Consider the following 19,211-nt stretch of genomic DNA (forward strand, 5'->3'; position numbering starts at 1 on the left):
GTGGAAGCAGCCCAAACGGAGGAAACAGGTATGCTAGATTGAAGCTCCAGGGAACCCCTAGAACATCTACTAGAACGACTTGAGGATCTCTTAACCTTGAACCGTACTTTGGAAGCTTGGTGTTTTGACGAGACGCCATCAGATCCAACTCTGAAACCCCCCACCTGAGAATTATCATTGTGAAAACCTCTGGGTGGAGAGCCCACTCTCCAGGATGAAAAGTCTGCCTGCTTAGAAAATCCGCCTCCCAGTTGTCCACCCCTGGTATGTGGATGGCAGAGAGATGGCAATCGTGAGACTCTGCCCACTGGAGAATGCGAGACACTTCCTTTATTGCCAAGGAACTTAGAGTTCCTCCCTGGTGATTGATGTAGGCCACCAAGGTGATGTTGTCCTACTGAAATCTGATCAATCGGACCAAAGCTAGTTGAGGCCAAGTTATTAAAGCATAGACAATTGCTCTCAACTCCAAGATGTTTATTGGAAGAGACGACTCCTCTGAAGTCCACAGACCCTGTGTCTTTAAGAAACCCCAAACTGCTCCCCAGGCTGGTGTCTGTGGTCACAATCACCCAGGAAGGCCTCAAGAAGCATGTGCCCTGAGACAGATGGTCTTGTGAAACCCACAATGAGAGAGAGACTCTTGTTGGGGAATCCAAATTTATCTTCGAGAGATCTGAGTGGTCCCCGTTCCATTGACTGAGCATACATAGCTACAGAGGTCTCAGATGGAACTGAGCAAAAGGAATGATGTCCATGGAGGCAACCATCAGTCCAATTACCTCCATGCATTGAGCCACAGATGGACAAATAGACTGGAGAAACAGGCAAGAAACATGAAGTTTGGATTTTCTGTAATCCGATAGAAAAATCTTCATGGACAGGGAATCTATGATTGTTCCCAAGAAACACACCCTTGTATCTGGAACAAGGGAACTCTTTCCCAGATTCACGTTCCACCCGTGGGAACGTAGAATAGACAGTAACATCTCGGTATGAGATCTTGCTAGATGAAACAATGGCGCTTAAACGAGAATGTAGCAAGGCCAAAAGGAAGGGCAACAAACTGAAAATGTTTGTCCTGGAAGGCAAACCTTAGATACTGGTAATGATCCCTGTGAAAAGGAACATGAAGATATGCATCCTTCAGATCTATGGTCATCATGAACTGACCCTTTTGGACTAAAGGAAGAATAGAACGGATGGTCTCCATCTTGAAGGATGCAACCCTGAGGAATTGATTGAGACACTTTAGGTCCAGAATGGGATGAAAAGTGCCCTCCTTATTGGGAACTACAAATAGATTTGAATAGAATTCTAGACCTTGTTCTTCTAGAGGAACTGGAACAATCACTCCCAGGGATGATAGGTCCTTTACACAGTTTAAGAAGGCCTCTCTCTTTATCTGGTTCGCAGATAAACTTGACAGGTGGAACCTGCCCCTGGGAGGACATGATTTGAATCCTATTCTGTAACGTGGGATACTATATCTATGGCCCAAGGATCTGGAACATTGCATATCCAAAAGAAAAAATGTTTTCTAGTAATAGGTTTACTAGAAATAACTACTGCGCTGCTCCGCCAGGCAGCTTAATATATGTAGTACCTTGCTGAAATGTCAAAATTAAATAGCACAATAAAGAGCAAATATATAATATCCAGCGGAATGGAAAAAAAATAAGAATATTTAATACAATGTCAAATCACATAAAAAACATTTCACATATACATACAATAAGATAAGAAGCTAAAAAGTTCATAGTGCCATAAGCGAAAAGGTTAATTTGCATATAAAGCTTCAGAGGTTTAGTTTGCAGAAAGCAGATCGGTCAAAAGCATAAGAAGCCCAGATAGGAGCACAATCGTTTTGCTGTTGGTATAAGCAGACTGAGAAAACTCCTTTTACAGGAAGAATAAAGTTCGGTAATATAAGGTGTATTCCTTACTTACACCGGTAATAGGTTGCTGATCTTCAGATATCCCAGACCATCCTTGCGTGTCTTTGTGCAAATCACAGGAAAATATTTACGCTTCTCTGACCTGCTCTCCTTGCTATGCGAGCAAACTCGGCTATGTATCTTCTGGAATGCTCAGTGATAATGCCGGTGTGTAGCAGCATTCGGGTAAGTTCGCCCTTCTGTTGTCGGTCTGGGAGATGAATCACATCAATAAAAGCTATTCCTCTGCCAACCTTACGTAAGGTAAAGGTGAAGGACATCTTAATGCATATAGGATCCGGTCTAATGGGATATTGACTCACTCGACCGCATCCTGTGTGTGTGTGGGGGGGGGGGAGCAGAATTTTGAGTGCCTAGGGCAGCACAAAACCGAAATACACCACTGGAGTAACCAACTCTGGCTTTCTATAATAGGGGTAGCAATAATGTTATAAGTTTAAGCAAAGAGCATCTCGCCGTCTTCTAACTGCTAATAGTCACCATTACTCTTACTAAAGAGATTGACATGGACACAGCATAGCCCAATCCTTGCTTGCAGGGAAAAGTACCCATTAAAAGGATTAAAATTTTTAGACACCATCTACACGTGATCAAGGCAAAGAGAATGGCTGGGGGTTATGGGTAAGGGAAGTGATATTAACGACTTTGCTGGGGTGCTCTTTGCCGCTTCCTGCTGCCCATGAGGGAATATCCCACTAGTAATTAGAAAGTTTTGTGGACTCTCCATGCCATAGGAAAGAAATGTACATTATATATATATATATATATATATATACATACATTTTTTTTAATGCATTGGTGTCATTGGGCTGGTATCACTTACCTGTGGTGTCCAGGTCAGTTCTGTCTGCTCCTTGTCCCAACCTGACCTCCCAGTCAGTTTGTCCTTTAAGGCCAGTTCTGTGAGCAGCCCAACAGTGAAACAGTTAATAAAGGAACCACACCTTGCAGCTTGCATTGTGTAGTTTTTGCTAATTTCTCAAATGAACTGTTTCACTGCTGGCCTTAGAGGGAACACTGGTGTAGACCAGTGTTTTTCAACCAGTGTGCCGTGGCACACTAGTGTGCCGTGAGAGATCCTCAGGTGTGCCACGGCAGACTGTCAACAGTGTGACATATTTTTTAAACTTTGCTTGTTTTTTACTCCCAGTGCAGGGGTAGTTTGTAGAAGGCATGGCATACAGTATGTGTGTGTTTGTGTGTATGTGTATATATATATGCTGTATTAGGCTACAATGTGTGATTTTTTTAAAATTTTGGGATGGTGGTGTGCCACAGGATTTTTTAATGTAAAAAAGTGTGCCACGGCAAAAAAAAGGTTAAAAATCACTGGTGTAGACCATTAAATGTTAAGCATATCTAAAATGGCCCCTGTGTGTTTTGTCGATGTACAAAAGCTATGTACCTTTCTAAAAGTGTGAAAATCAAGTCCTGTATGAGCAGCTGCAATGACTTTATCAGAGCTCAAGTTGACTTAAAACCCAAAGTTTTATTTCATGACTCAGATAGAACATACAATTTTAAACAACTTTCCAATTTATTTGTATTATCACAGTTGCTTAATTCTCTTGGTATCCTTTGTTGAGTGCATATCCTGAGCCTACCTATGTATGCTTTTCAACAAATAATACCAAAAGAACAAAGCAAATTAGATAATAGAAGTGAATTGGAAAGATGCTTACTGTATGCTCTATTGGAATCATAAAAATTTAATTTTGTCTTTATTGTCCCTTTAACTTTAATATGAGCACTGGTTTCTACTTGACACTTGTCATAGATAGTTAAAGGGAGCAGTATTTAGCTTTCATTTGCGCAAGTGAACTTGTGATTATTATTTATTTTTTAACACCTGACTTGTTATGCGGATTATAGCAGTAAAATTGTAGCGACCTCAGTTTGTGTGACTGGCGATAACAATAGCGGCCCACCTGTAATCCAGCCCTTTATAGGGAATAATAGTGTGAGTGTTATGTACAACTGTGTGCCATGCTGTGATACTATTAATTCTCTTACTTGTTTGCCCTACTTACAGGGTGCTGCAGGTCCCCCGGGCCTCTCTGGAGCTAAAGGTGAGGCCGGAGAAGCAGGAACTCCAGGAGAAGTAAGTGATATATTAACTAGAAATAATTTGAGTATATTAGTATCAGGATCACTAGTTTAGCACAAATGCTACATACTCATTGCTACGTATTGCTGGAATTAACTACTAAAGAGGCTTATGTGTGACGTATGACAATATTTAAAGGGACGGTGTACTGGGGAAGGTTCTACCAGGTAATATGTTCCCAATAATCCCTTTTACCTGCTGGAGTGTGTTACATTTTTTATACATAGCTCTTTACCTTTGTTTTCATTTGAAATAGCTGGGGGGGGGCGTTTGTTGAAACCATCACCTATTCTAAAAATTCCAATACTGCAGTAATGGCTACAGAAAAGCTATGTAATTAAGAGAAATAAAAAAAACAATCAACTTTACAGTGTCGTGTGGGAGAGAGCGATCAGGGTGTTCCTGTACCAAATAAATCAAATTAACTCTTATTTGCTGACTAAGTAGACTGTCCCTTTAATATTTTATTTAGGATCTTGGAAAGAGAAAAATAACTGTGATTTTGGACTCAACTGTATAATAAATGATTCTGGTTTCAGAGAAAAAAACTCGCATTGCATTGAAACTTGTAGTTTCTGAAGATCCTCTTAAGAACTCTCTAGGCCCAGGGGAAGATCAGATCAGATCTCACCTCCCTGGCACATGGAGTTTACAAGCTCAATCAGTATCTCTAGGGGAAGAATAGGTCTCACCTCCCTGCCACATGGAGTTTACAAGCTCAGTCAGTATCTCTAGGGGAAGAATAGGTCTCACCTCCCTGGCACATGGAGTTTACAAGCTCAGTCAGTATCTCTAGGGGAAAAATAGGTCTCACCTCCCTGGCACATGGAGTTTACAAGCTCAGTTAGTATTCTCTAGGGGAAGATCAGATCAGGTTTTACCTCCCTGGCACATGGAGTTTACAAGCTCAGTTAGTATTCTCTAGGGGAAGATCAGGTTTCACCTCCTTGGCACATGGAGTTTACAAGTTCAGTCAGTATTCTCTAGGGGAAGATCAGATCAGGGCTCACCTCCCTGGCACATGGAGTTTACAAGCTCAGTCAGTATTCTCTAGGGGAAGATCAGATCAGATCTCACCTCCCTGGCACATGGAGTTTACAAGCTCAGTCAGTATTCTCTAGGGGAAGATCAGATCAGATCTCACCTCCCTGACACATGGAGTTTACAAGCTCAGTCAGTATTCTCTAGGGGAAGATCAGATCAGATCTCACCTCCCTGGTACGTGGAGTTTACAAGCTCAGTCAGTATTCTCTAGGGGAAGATCAGATCAGATCTTACCTCCCTGGCACATGGAGTTTACAAGCTCAGTCAGTATCTCTAGGGGAAAAATAGGTCTCACCTCCCTGGCACATGGAGTTTACAAGCTCAGTTAGTATTCTCTAGGGGAAGATCAGATCAGGTTTTACCTCCCTGGCACATGGAGTTTACAAGCTCAGTTAGTATTCTCTAGGGGAAGATCAGGTTTCACCTCCTTGGCACATGGAGTTTACAAGTTCAGTCAGTATTCTCTAGGGGAAGATCAGATCAGGGCTCACCTCCCTGGCACATGGAGTTTACAAGCTCAGTCAGTATTCTCTAGGGGAAGATCAGATCAGATCTCACCTCCCTGGCACATGGAGTTTACAAGCTCAGTCAGTATTCTCTAGGGGAAGATCAGATCAGATCTCACCTCCCTGGCACATGGAGTTTACAAGCTCAGTCAGTATTCTCTAGGGGAAGATCAGATCAGATCTCACCTCCCTGGTACGTGGAGTTTACAAGCTCAGTCAGTATTCTCTAGGGGAAGATCAGATCAGATCTTACCTCCCTGGCACATGGAGTTTACAAGCTCAGTCAGTATTCTCTAGGGGAAGATCAGATCAGATCTCACCTCCCTGGCACATGGAGTTTACAAGCTCAGTCAGTATTCTCTAGGGGAAGATCAGATCAGATCTCACCTCCCTGGTACGTGGAGTTTACAAGCTCAGTCAGTATTCTCTAGGGGAAGATCAGATCAGATCTCACCTCCCTGGCACATGGAGTTTACAAGCTCAGTCAGTATTCTCTAGGGGAAGATCAGATCAGATCTCACCTCCCTGGTACGTGGAGTTTACAAGCTCAGTCAGTATTCTCTAGGGGAAGATCAGATCAGATCTCACCTCCCTGGTACGTGGAGTTTACAAGCTCAGTCAGTATTCTCTAGGGGAAGATCAGATCAGATCTCACCTCCCTGGCACATGGAGTTTACAAGCTCAGTCAGTATTCTCTAGGGGAAGATCAGATCAGATCTCACCTCCCTGGTACGTGGAGTTTACAAGCTCAGTCAGTATTCTCTAGGGGAAGATCAGATCTCACCTCCCTGGTATGTGGAGTTTACAAGTTTAGTCAACATCAAAATCAAACTATGTAATGTTTTAACTTCATTTTCAGGGACATGAAAGTCACAATAAAACATTTATACAGCATTGTTGCAAGCACATCTGATATATAGGGCTCTAGACACATGTATAGTCCTGAGCCTACCTCAGTATGTCTCATGTAAATGAGATACATTTTAATAAAGGAGACCATGATAAAGAGATAACGTTGCTCAATAAAAAGTGAATTGCAAAGTTTTTTTTAGTTTTTTTATTCTATGCTCTTAATCATTAAAGATTTATTTTGTTTCCCATGTCCCTTTTAAAGGTTAGAATAAACATGTAACGTATAATGGATTACCTATAATGAGAATACGCTTATGTCACAAAATAAACTGTGTGGCCCTGCTATAGTAAATTATTCTGTTTATTTTTGCACTAGTTTGTGGTTGGAGCACCTGGAATAAAAGGAGAGAAGGTAAGAACTGCTACAATACAGTATACTATAATTTATAAGGTTTAGATTGTCTTGCTTACTGTAAGATTTTGTAATTTTCTATGTGATTTTATGTGATTGGAACTTTTATTTATAATGCATTTAATGTATTATTTTTTGTTTAATTTTAATATCTTCCTATTTTTATTAGGGTTCCCCAGGTGACCAAGTGGACAGATTGCCCGGTGCACCTGTAAGTTAATATTCACTTATTTATTTTACTCCATGGTCCTCCAGACCTCTGGAGGCAGACCTCTAAAATTAGTTCTCAGAGATATTGCTGCTATTTATCATTAATATTGTCATAACCATACAAAAAAGAATATTTGTTTTTATTATTGCAGGGTGATAAAGGAGACAGAGGAGGACCAGGTCTAAGAGGAGAGAGGGTAAATACTAGAAATTAGTTTATTAATCACATGATATACAACATTGGTACAAAAATAGTCACAGTTAATTAACAGTTCATTTTTACACTTTTTTTAGGGTGAACCAGGAAGAAAAGGAGAAATAGGAGACCCTGGAGAAGATGTATGTTTTATATCTTGAAGAACATTAATGCAAACTCTGAATTAAAAATGAAAATAAGTCTGCAGATCTGAGTGTCTAATTGTAAGAAATAACAATATTTTGTGTTGTGATGAAGATTTCAAGCCTGTGGGTTCTGATAATCATCCCTTGTTCTTTATTGTGTATCTTTAGCGCAATACCAGAGAAAGCTGAGCTCCGTTATGTACACACAAAGCCACTGTAACGTTATAAAATTCAGCTTTTACTTTGTAGGTTTATAAAGAATTTGTTTTTGTCATTTCTAGGGAGCAAAGGGAGCCCCTGGTCAAAGGGGTGACAAAGTAAGTCCCAAATGTTATCACTGTGTTAATTATTTGTTTTTCCTTTACATTAAAAACCGTCATTGACCTTTGTGTTTTCTAAACTTTCAGGGTGAAACTGGAATAGGTCTCCCTGGACCAGCAGGACAAGTAGGGCCCCAGGGGTTAAAGGTAAGTATCAAGTCAAACTTCCAATCAAGGAATAGTTATAAATTATATGCCAGATTACAAGTCGAGTGGTCTTTAGAACTTTTGCATATTACAAGTTGAAAGGAAGTGCGAGAGCGAAAACCGACAAGCGATAATTGTAGGACTTTTTATTTATAAATATTTATTTGTATATATATATATGATGATTATTTGTAAAATATCTATACGTGTGTGTGTATATATATATATATATATATATATAATATAATATAATATAATATATTATATTAAAAAAAAACAGAAATATAATCGTGTTCCCCATATGGGGATACACTTTCTATGCAGTGCACGGTAAGGGTTAATATAATGGTATAAGTACTAAAGAGAAACAGAACCCTTATAAATACAGCAACAGACTATATCATATTTTAATATATGTCTTCACCAAAGTACTGCCATAAAGAGGCACTAACACAGTATAATTTTCAAAGCAATCAATTTATGTTTCATATATTTAAGCAACAAAATAACATCTCCCTGCATCAAAAATATATTATTAATATCAACACGGGTTGACAGATTTAAAGTCCAGAATCCAGTTCAATTTATCCGGTAAAATGTATCCCAGGCCAAAAAAGCAATACATCAAATGTATAATTGTAATCCAAGTAGGAGAAAGCGTTCATGTAGGCACTGCACTATGCCTGCATGAATCCTACTTGGGATGACCCGGATCGCAGAGATGTCGGCAGTGCTTCTGGACAGTGTTGATGTGCTTCTGCTTTGCATAGTATAGCCTTAACTTGCATCTGTGAATGCAGCGGCAACTGGTTTTGACTGACAAAGGTTTACCAAAGTATTACCGACCCCTTGTCAGGATATCCATTACAACCTCATGACAGTTTTTGAGACAGTGACGTCTGGTGGACCGGAGATCACACGCATTCAGAAGTGGTTTTCAGCCTTGCCATTTGCTATTAGTCCTAAATTGTCCCAACTTTTTTGGAGAGTGTTGCAGTCATTATATTTGAAACAAGAGTATATTTTCAAAACTACATTAAATTCACAAAGTAATACATCCAATAATGTGTTAATAATCGGCTAGATTACGAGTTGTGCGTTAGGCTTAAAAAGCAGCGTTGGACGGTCCCAACGCTGCTTTTTAACGCCTGCTGGTATTACGAGTCTTGAAGGTACAGGTGTACCGCTCACTTTTTTGGCCAGACTTGGAAATACCGCAAATCCACTTACTTAAATTGCGTATCCTCTTTTTTCAATGGGACTTGCATATCACCGGTATTACGAGTCTGACAAAAAGTGAGAGGTACACCCTCTCCTGTCAAGACTGGTACCGCATTTTAAAGCCAGTAGTTAAGAGTTTTACACTACAACGCCGTAGCATAAAACTCTTAACTAAAGTGCTAAAAAGTACACTAACACCCATAAATTACCTATTAACCCCTAAACCGAGGCCCTCCCGCATCGCAAACACTAAAATAAAATTTTTAACCCCTAATCTGCCGAACCGGACATCACCGCCACTATAATAAATATATTAACCCCTAAACCGCCGGACTCCCGCATCGCAAACACTAGTTAAATATTATTAACCCCTAATCTGCCGTCCCTAACATCACCGACACCTACCTACATTTATTAACCCCTAATCTGCCGCCCCCAACACTATATTAAAAGTTATTAACCCCTAAATCTAACTCTAACCCTAACCCCCCTAACTTAAATATAATTTAAATAAAACTAAATAAAAATAACTATCACTAACTAAATTATTCCTATTTAAAACTAAATACTTACCTATAAAATAAACCCTAAGCTAGCTACAATATAACTAATAGTTACATTGTAGCTAGCTTAGGGTTTATTTTTATTTTACAGGTAAGTTTGTATTTATTTTATCTAGGTAGAATAGCTATTAAATAGTTATTAACTATTTAATAACTACCTAGCTAAAATAAATACAAATTTACCTGTAAAATAAAACCAAACCTAAGTTACAATTACACCTAACACTACACTATAATTAATTTCCTAAATTAAATACAATTAAATAAAAATTATCTAAAGTACAAACCCCCCCCCCACTAAATTACAGAAAATAATAAACAAATTACAAGATTTTTAAACTAATTACACCTAATCTAATCCCCCTAACAAAATAAAAAAAAAAACGAAAATAAAAAAAAGCCCTACCCTACACTAAATTACAAATAGCCCTTAAAAGGGCCTTTTGCGGGGCATTGCCCCAAAGTAATCAGCTCTTTTACCTGTAAAAAAAATTACAAATCCCCCCCCAACATTAAAACCCACCACCCACACAACCAACCCTACTCTAAAACCCACCCAATTGGAACAGCCAATAGAATGCCAGCTCAATCCTATTGGCTGATTGGATCAGCCAATAGGATTGAAGTTCAATCCTATTGGCTGATTGCATCAGCCAATAGGATTTTTCCTACCTTAATTCCGGTTGGCTGATAGAATTCTATCAGTAAATCGGAATCTAGGGGACGCCATCTTGGATGACGTCACTTAAAGGAACCTTCATTCTTCAGTCGCCATGGAAAGAAGAGGATGCTCCGCGTTGGATGTCTTGAAGATGGACCCGCTCCGCGTTGGATGGATGAAGATAGAAAATGCCGTCTGGATGAAGACTTCTGCACGTCTAGAGGACCACTTCTGCCGGATTCTTTGAGGACTTCGGCCCGATTGGATGAAGACTTCTCCCGGTAAGGTGATCTTAAAGGGGTTAGTGTTAGGTTTTTTAAGGGGGTTTTGGGTGGGTTTTAGAGTAGGGTTGGTTGTGTGGGTGGTGGGTTTTAATGTTGGGGGGGATTTGTAAATTTTTTTACAGGTAAAAGAGCTGATTACTTTGGGGCAATGCCCAGCAAAAGGCCCTTTTAAGGGCTATTTGTAATTTAGTGTAGGGTAGGGCTTATTTTTTTATTTTGGGGGGGCTTTTTATTTTGTTAGGGGGATTAAATTAGGTGTAATTAGTTTAAAAATCTTGTAATTTGTTTATTTTCTGTAATTTAGTGTTTTGTTTTTTTTGCACTTTAGATAATTTTATCTAATTGTAATTAATTGTATTTAATTTAGGTAATTAATTTAATTATAGTGTAGTGTTAGGTGTAATTGTAACTTAGGTTAGGTTTTATTTTACAGGTAAATTTGTATTTATTTTAGCTAGGTAGTTATTAAATAGTTAATAACTATTTAATAGCTATTCTACCTAGTTAAAATAAATACAAACTTGCCTGTAAAATAAAAATAAACCCTAAACTAGATACAATGTAATTATTAGTTATATTGTAGCTATCTTAGGGTTTATTTTATAGGTATTTAGTTTTAAATAGGAATAAGTTAGTTAATTATAGTAATTTTATTTAGATTTATTTAAATTATATTTAAGTTAGTGGGGGTTAGGGTTAGACTTAGGTTTAGGGGTTAATAAATTTATTATAGGGGCGGCAGATTAGGGGTTAATAAATGTAGGTAGGTGGCGGCGATGTTAGGGACGACAGATTAGGGGTTAATAATATTTAACTAATGTTTGCGATGTGGGAGTGCAGTGGTTTAGGGGTTAATATGTTTATTATAGGGGCGGCAATGCTGGTGGCGGCGTAGATTGTGGCGACATTGGGGAAGGCAGATTAGGGGTTAATAAATATAATGTAGGTGTCGGCGATGTTGGGGGCAGCAGATTAGGGGTTCATAAGTATAATGGAGGTGGCGGCGGTGTCTGGAGTGGCAGATTAGGGGTTAATAATATAATGTAGGTTGCGGCGATGTCGGGGGCAGCATTTTAGGGGTTAATAAGTGTAAGATTAGGGGTGTTTAGACTCGGGGTTCATGTTAGGGTGTTAGGTGTAGATATAAATTTTATTTACCCTTAGGAATCAATGGGGCTGCGTTAAGGAGCTTAACGATGCTTTTTGGCAGGTGTTAGACTTTTTTCAGCTGGCTCTCCCCGTTGATTCCTATCGGGAAATCATGCACAAGCACGTTACACCAGCTCGCCGCTAACGTAAGCAGCGCTGGTATTGGAGTGCAGTAAGGAGCAAAATTTTGCTCAACGCTCACTTCTTGTCTGGTTTGTAAAAACCCGTAATACCAGCGCTGTCTGTAAGTGAGCGGTGAGCATAAACTGCTCGTTAGCACCGCATAGCCTCTAACGCAAAACTCGTAATCTAGGTGAATGTGTTTTCAATGTAGTACAGGGTGAATTGAAATTTCAAAATACTCTTTTTGTTTGTTTTTTGCATTTTCCATACTGTCCAAACCTTTTCGGAAATTGGAGTTGTGTGTGTACAGTCCTGGCCAAAAGTTTGGAGAATGACACATATATTAATTTTCACAAAGTCTGCTGCATCAGTGTTTTTAGATCTTTTTATCAGATGTTAATATGGTATACTGAAGTATATTTACAACCATTTCATAAGTGTCAAAGCCTTTTATTGACAATTACATTAAGCTTATGCAAAGAGTCAATATTTGCAGTGTTGACCCTTCTTTTTCAAGACCTCTGCAATTCACCCTGGCATGCTGTCAATCAACTTCTGGGCCACATCCTGACTGATGGAATCCTATTCTTGCATAATCAATGCTTGGAGTTTGTCAGAATTTGTGGTGGTGGAGGGGGGGATTTGTTTACCCGCCTCTTGAGGATTGACCACAAGTTCTCAATGGGATTAAGGTCTGGGGAGTTTCCTGGCCATTGACCTAAAATATAGATGTTTTGTTCCATAAGCTCCTCACTCAGCCCCACCCTCTTCAGCATCTACATGGCCCCTCTCGCCGCCATCACCCGACGACACAACCTCAACATCGTCTCCTATGCCGACGACACCCAGTTAATCATCTCACTCACCCAAGACCACGACACCACCAAGAAAAACGTCCACGAAGAACTGACAGCAATCGCCTCCTGGATGAGTGACAACCATCTCAAACTCAGCAAAGAAAATACCAAAATCCTCCTCCTCTGACCCACTAAATCCGCATGGGATGATTCCTGGTAGCCCACATCCCTCGGAAACCCTCTGACCCCAACATACCACGCACAAAATCTAGACGTCATCCTTGACTCATCGCTCTCCATGGACCTTCAAATCAACCCTGTCTCCTCGACTCGTTTCCACATACTCCACCTACTGCGAAAAATCTTCAAGTGGATCCCTACCGAAACCAGAAATGTTTTCACCCACGCCCTCATCAGTAGTCGACTGGACTACGGCAATGCACTCTATGCCGGGCCCACCATCAAGCTCCAAAAATGATTCCAGCGCATATAAAATACCTCAGCCAGACTCATCCTCGACATCCCTCGCCAATGCCACATCACTGAACACCTAAGGAACCTACACTGGCTCCCCGTCAACAAGAGAATCAACTTCAAGCTCCTAACCCACGCATTCAAGGCCCTTCACAACATCAGTCCCGAATACATCAACCACTGCATCAATTTCTATACCCTCTCCAGACAATTCTGATCAGCCGACCAAGCCATTGCAGTCATCCCCTGCATCAGGAAAACCACAGCTGGAGGAAGATCCTTCTCCTATATGGCAGCAAAGACATTGAACACCCTCCCGCTACACCTCAGACAATCCACCTCCCTTACAAACTTCAGGAAGGACCTCAAGACCTCTTTGACTGAATCATCTTTCCATAGCCCCCCCCCCCCTCTTTTTGACTTCCCTTAGCGCCTTGAGACCCTCACAGATGATTAGTTTGTGCTTTACAAGTACCCAATAGATAGATAGATAAGCCACTTAGTTATCACTTTTACCTTATGGCAAGGTGCTCCATCATGCTGGAAAATGCATTGTTCGTCACCAAACTGTTCTTGGATGGTTGGGAGAAGTTGCTCTTGAAGGATGTTTTTGTACCATTCTTTATTCATGGATGTGTTCTCAGGCAAAATTTTGAGTGAGCCCTGGTCTCACGATGCTTTACTGTTGACATGACACAGGACTGATGGTAGAGCTCACGTTTTCTTTTCCGGATGCCCCAAACAAATGGAAAGGGATTCATCAGAGAAAATGACTTTACCCCAGTCCTCAGAAGTCCCATACCTGTACCTTTTGCAGAATATCAGTCTGTCCCTGATGTTTTTCCTGGAGAGAAGTGGCTTCATTGCTGCCCTTCTTGACACCAGGCCATCGTCCAAAAGTCTTCGCCTCACTGTGTGTGCAGATTAACTCACACCTGCCTGCTGCCATTCCTGAGCAAACTCTGCACTGGTGATGCCCTGCTCCCGCAGCTGAATCAACATTAGGAGATGGTCCTGGCACTTGCGGGACTTTTTTAGGCGCCCTGAAGCCTTCTTCAAGCACCACCCTCATTTTAAAGCTTCCAGTCTGTTATTCTAACTCAATCAGCATGACAGAGTGGTCTCCAGCCTTGTCCTCGTCAACACTGACACCTGTGTTAACGTTTTTTTGGGGATTAAGTTAATTTTCATGGCAAAGAGGGACTTTGCAATTGATCTGATCACTCTTCATAACATTCTGGAGTATATGCAAATTGCCATCATAAAAACTGAGGCAGCAGACTTTCTGAAAATTAATATTTTTGTCATTCTCAAAACTTTTGGCCAGGACTTATATACTGTATATGTACATATGTGTGTGTGTATACATGTGTTTATATGTGTATACACGTCACACATATACTGTATATATATATATATATATATATATGCACTTATCATGCACTCACTCCCTCAGCCATAGCTTATCCAGTGCCTGGGTGACTCCTCAAATCACATGCATAAATAATTCCAAGAAAGGGCACTCACAGGACTTGACAGTAGAAAAACATCTTTATTTCATACAATTCATCATAGTGTGTCAGTCAATATATATATATATATACACACACACATTACAAACACATAATTACAAACACATAAATACACACACACACATATATATATATATATATATATATATATATATATATATATATATATATATATACACACATACATACACATATTTAGACATGTATATGTGTATGTAATGTATTTTCTCTATAGAATAGCATAGACTTTGGTGAAATACATCACACTGGAGATTTAACCTGTCTGCAGCCTTTCCATTCTCACCACTTCCTGTGTTATTAAATGGAACTTGCCTGCGGTAGCTTCAGTGAAAGGCTGTAGAATGTTAGTGAATGTAGGCAACAGAGTATTACATAACTATATGATATCAAGGTTAAGCTTTTAACCACTTAACTCTTTGGCTATTAAAGATACCTGTAAATCATTTCAGCCTGATTTGGTGCACCAAAGAGGGTAACAAAATGATGACAACCTTTTCATGCCCCAACAAATTCTAGCAAAATAAAATATTTACGGATATGAAGGATGAACCAATGCATTCAAAGATTTACAAAACTGTTAAATAGTTTGCTGCTTCAATTAGGTACAGCACTAATGGTGTTTTAGACCTTGGTAGCGCTCATTTAAAAGAAACAGTTGATGAAAACGTTTGTGCCAACTGATAATCTTGGAAGCACATAAAACATATATTGCAAGAACCATTAATAAGTGTTTGACTTTCAATAGGGAGATCTTGGTTTGCCTGGACCCTCAGGGCCTCCTGGACTGCAAGGAATTGCCGGGATACCAGGTCAGCCTGGAGTAAGGGGGGAAGCTGGACAGACAGGTCCTCCAGGGCCACCTGGAGAGAGGGTAAGTGTATACCGTACAAATAAAACTTGGTTATTTTCTTTCTCCTCAGTAGGTTCTATCCATGATTAATGTTCTACTAAGTGTTGTTCTAAGTAGCTTTCCTGGCTATGCATTTACTGCACAAACCTCACTTTATGTCTCATGTTTCTATAGAAACTGATGTTTGTATTTTTTTGAAGGGTTTGATTGGCTTTCCTGGGAGAGAAGGAAATCCTGGGCCACAAGGGCCACCTGGACCTTCTGGTGCTACGGTAAGAGCACAATCATAGAGCTTAATCATGATCTGTTAATTGCTCATGACTTGTGAGCTGATTTATATATTCTAAAAATGTCTTATTCAGGGGCCCCCAGGAACATCAGGAGTGAAGGGAGATAAGGTATGCCTTGCTTACACTTTTTTATACAGTTCTTATCGTGTATAGTTACATAGGTTCATTATACTCTCTTGTTTTGTGATTTAGGGCGATTCAGGAATTGGGTTGTTGGGTCCTAGAGGTGAAAGAGGTGACCCAGGTCCGAGGGTAAGTATACAGCTATCAACTGCTACATGTTATACAAAACTATTGTATGTCCAGGTAATATAAAATATATAGGTCAAGATTACAAGTAGACAAAGACAGAGCTATTGTGCATAAACATCACTCAATCACAATTAATAGCGCTTCTATTTTTCAGATCATATTGTAAGATCAGTTATATTTTATCGCTAGAGCAATAGGGCACGCTAACATCTGCATGTTGTACAGCACTAAATCCTTCGCATAATAGACTTCTGTGGGGGGGGGGGCAATAAAATGCATGTCTGATATCGCTACCTGATGGTGCTCAAGTTGTTCTTTAAATAATTCTGTGTTAAACTATTATAAATATATACTTCAGGTCACAAAAAAGTGCAATTCTTTTCAGTGCTATTTTGGATTGTGCTGGAGCTCAACGCTTAACTTACTACATATAATATGAGCGCATTGAGCATTGTAATAGAGCCCTCTACACGATCTATTAAAAGTAAAGGGCTCGCTAAAAACATTTTGTCTGCTTTAAGATGCTGTAGTTAACATTTGTAACCATCTGATAGTACCTGATTGTGCGTTATTCTTAGTGTGAGACCTAGTGATAGATAACGTGCCCTGCACTACAGATTGCACATCATTGGTGATCTAGCTCATAGTCTACAAATATCATGCTGCTAATGTGAATCTATTTGTCTATCTCTATATTTATCTATATCTAGCTATATTTATATCTATCTCTCTATCTGTATGTCTGTCTATCTATCTATCTGCCATTTCTTCTATAGTGCAGTATTTATACAAATGATGTATCTCCATTTTCTTATATCGCAGGGAGAAGATGGTCGCCCAGGACTGGAAGGTGATCGAGGCCCTCCGGTAAATGATCTGCTTATCTGCTCTGTTTTCTGACCCCCTAATATAATCACGTGTATATTTCTATACTTGACTTTTGGCACTAACATTTTCTGATTCTCTTGCTTTATACATAGTTACATTACTTGTGCTAAGTTATGGTCATCCTATTGTAGTTCCATAAACTCATCATTGTCTCCCGGCTTGTGCTCTATTGTGCGTACTGCTGAGTTTATCTATCATCAGTTCTATAAACAACAACATGATCACTAAGCACAAACAGTAACAACAGCCTCTGAAATGCAGTCTTCATTAAGAATAATATAACATACACGTGCCAATATATTCTGCAGCTCTGTGTACAACAGAACTGATCATTATTTCTGCCATCAAACCCCAAGAGCTAACAGATTATAGGCCTGACCATAACATACCTGGGTCTGTTTTCTATTTCAGGGTCCTTCTGGGAACAGAGGAGATAGAGGAGACAAGGTTAGTATCTGGGAGCAACATATTCTAACAAGGTACTACTGAAATAAAAACGTGCTCTTTATTTTACCACACGAGGAATCGCACTGAGAATGCCATGCTCATTTTGTGACCGCTTCAGACAGAGCATACAATTTGTTTAAACAAGTTTCCATTTTATATCTATTATCAAATTTGCTTTGTTCCCATGATGTTCTTTGTTGAAGAGATACCTAGGTAGGCATCTGGAGCAATACAATGCAGCAAATAGTGCTACCATCTAGTGCTCTTGCAAATGGATAAGATTCCTGCAAAACTGCTGCCATATAATGTTCCAGACACGTGCACGCTCCTAAGCTTACGTCCCTGCTTGTTTTTACAAAAGAGAATGAAGGAAATGTGATAATAGAAATAAATTAGTTGTTTAAAACTGCATGTTCTACCTTTAATAGATAGACTGGTCCACAATCCCTAACATGCTGTGAGAGGCGCATGGTTTATGTCTACAGTTCCAAAAAAACTTAAAAGTTATTTAGCAGCTTAGATCATCTCCACCATCTTTCAACATCACAGACCATTTCCTTTTTTTAAGAGCGGATCAGCACCTTTACAAAAGTATTTGCCTGATGCTTTTAAAGGGATATTAATGTGCATGTGAAAAAGAAACATTTGTGCAATACGCTTCCATTAGTAAAAATGCTTGTAGTAAAAGTTATTAGATATCCTGCAAAGGCCCGTGCACCGGGATACAAACACTGGGGTGGTATATTTATTAATGTGCGAGCAGACATGATACAAAGTAGCCTATCATGTCCGCCGCACATCGATAAATGCCGACAGCATACGCTCTCTGCATTTATCATTGCACCAGCAGTTCTTGTAAACTGCTGGTGCAGTACCGCCCCTGCAGATTCGTGGTCAATCGGCCGCTAGCAGGGGGTGTCAATCAACCCGATGGTATTCGATCGGGTTGATTTCTGTCCGCCGCCTCAGAGCAGGCGGACAAGTTATGGAGCAGCGGTCTTTAGACCACTGCTTCATAACTTCTGTTTCCAGCTCGCCGGAAACACGGGGCATCAAACTCTGTACGGAGCTTGATAAATTGACCCCTTTGCCTGCTTAGAGAGTCAGTACTGTATAACACAAATTAAATCTTCAGAAATAATGCACACCACAGCCAGCTCTATGAGCGAGCATGATGTTTGATTACTGGTGCACGGCCCCTCACAGGATATGTGCATATGTCACAGAAAAATACTAATAACTTTATTATTTCTAATATACTTCCCTAAGCAAACAGACTTCTATTTCAGAATGAAACGCACATTTACATTTTGACCTTTCTATCCCTTTAATGCTGTGATTCTCTTCTGTGAGACTGTAGAAAATTAGCACAATGTGTGCAAAGTGGTTTGTGCTACAGAATAAGTAGTGAGATTTGCAGGGATCATGAGACAGTGTAGTGCAGTTTATTTTTCTCCCCTTTAATGTATTCCCAATGATCCATTTTACCTGTGGTTGTCTTTGTCTTTTAACTTTTTCTTTATTATTTCAAGGGGGACTCAGGTCCTGTGGGACAAAAAGGAGACAAGGTAAGATTTACAAATGTGCATCTGTTTTTTTATTGGTCACTGTATTGTGTCACATGTGATGGGTCTGATGTTTTTCTCTTATTCCACAGGGTGACACAGCCCTCGTTGAGGGACCTCCTGGTATAAAAGGAAACAAAGGGGAACTGGTAGGTCTCAGTGGCATGATAACTCCCTACATCTACACCCTGTCCCA

At 39.8% G+C, this 19,211-nt stretch overlaps 1 protein-coding gene across 1 annotated transcript in view; it reads left to right on the plus strand.

Annotated features, from left to right (window-relative positions):
* COL7A1 (collagen type VII alpha 1 chain) overlaps nucleotides 1-19,211 on the plus strand; it is a 398,512-nt gene that overhangs the window by 366,625 nt on the left and 12,676 nt on the right. The window contains exons 87-101 of the mRNA XM_053689357.1: nucleotides 3,991-4,059; nucleotides 6,844-6,879; nucleotides 7,049-7,090; nucleotides 7,242-7,286; nucleotides 7,384-7,428; nucleotides 7,713-7,748; nucleotides 7,839-7,898; nucleotides 15,469-15,594; nucleotides 15,774-15,845; nucleotides 15,936-15,971; nucleotides 16,056-16,115; nucleotides 16,938-16,982; nucleotides 17,415-17,450; nucleotides 18,983-19,018; nucleotides 19,108-19,164. Of these exons, the coding sequence (XP_053545332.1) occupies nucleotides 3,991-4,059; nucleotides 6,844-6,879; nucleotides 7,049-7,090; nucleotides 7,242-7,286; nucleotides 7,384-7,428; nucleotides 7,713-7,748; nucleotides 7,839-7,898; nucleotides 15,469-15,594; nucleotides 15,774-15,845; nucleotides 15,936-15,971; nucleotides 16,056-16,115; nucleotides 16,938-16,982; nucleotides 17,415-17,450; nucleotides 18,983-19,018; nucleotides 19,108-19,164 (801 nt within the window). The remainder of the gene's footprint in view (nucleotides 1-3,990; nucleotides 4,060-6,843; nucleotides 6,880-7,048; nucleotides 7,091-7,241; nucleotides 7,287-7,383; nucleotides 7,429-7,712; nucleotides 7,749-7,838; nucleotides 7,899-15,468; nucleotides 15,595-15,773; nucleotides 15,846-15,935; nucleotides 15,972-16,055; nucleotides 16,116-16,937; nucleotides 16,983-17,414; nucleotides 17,451-18,982; nucleotides 19,019-19,107; nucleotides 19,165-19,211) is intronic.

This window comes from Bombina bombina, chromosome 7, assembly GCF_027579735.1.
Source record: "Bombina bombina isolate aBomBom1 chromosome 7, aBomBom1.pri, whole genome shotgun sequence".
Lineage (NCBI taxonomy): Eukaryota > Metazoa > Chordata > Amphibia > Anura > Bombinatoridae > Bombina > Bombina bombina.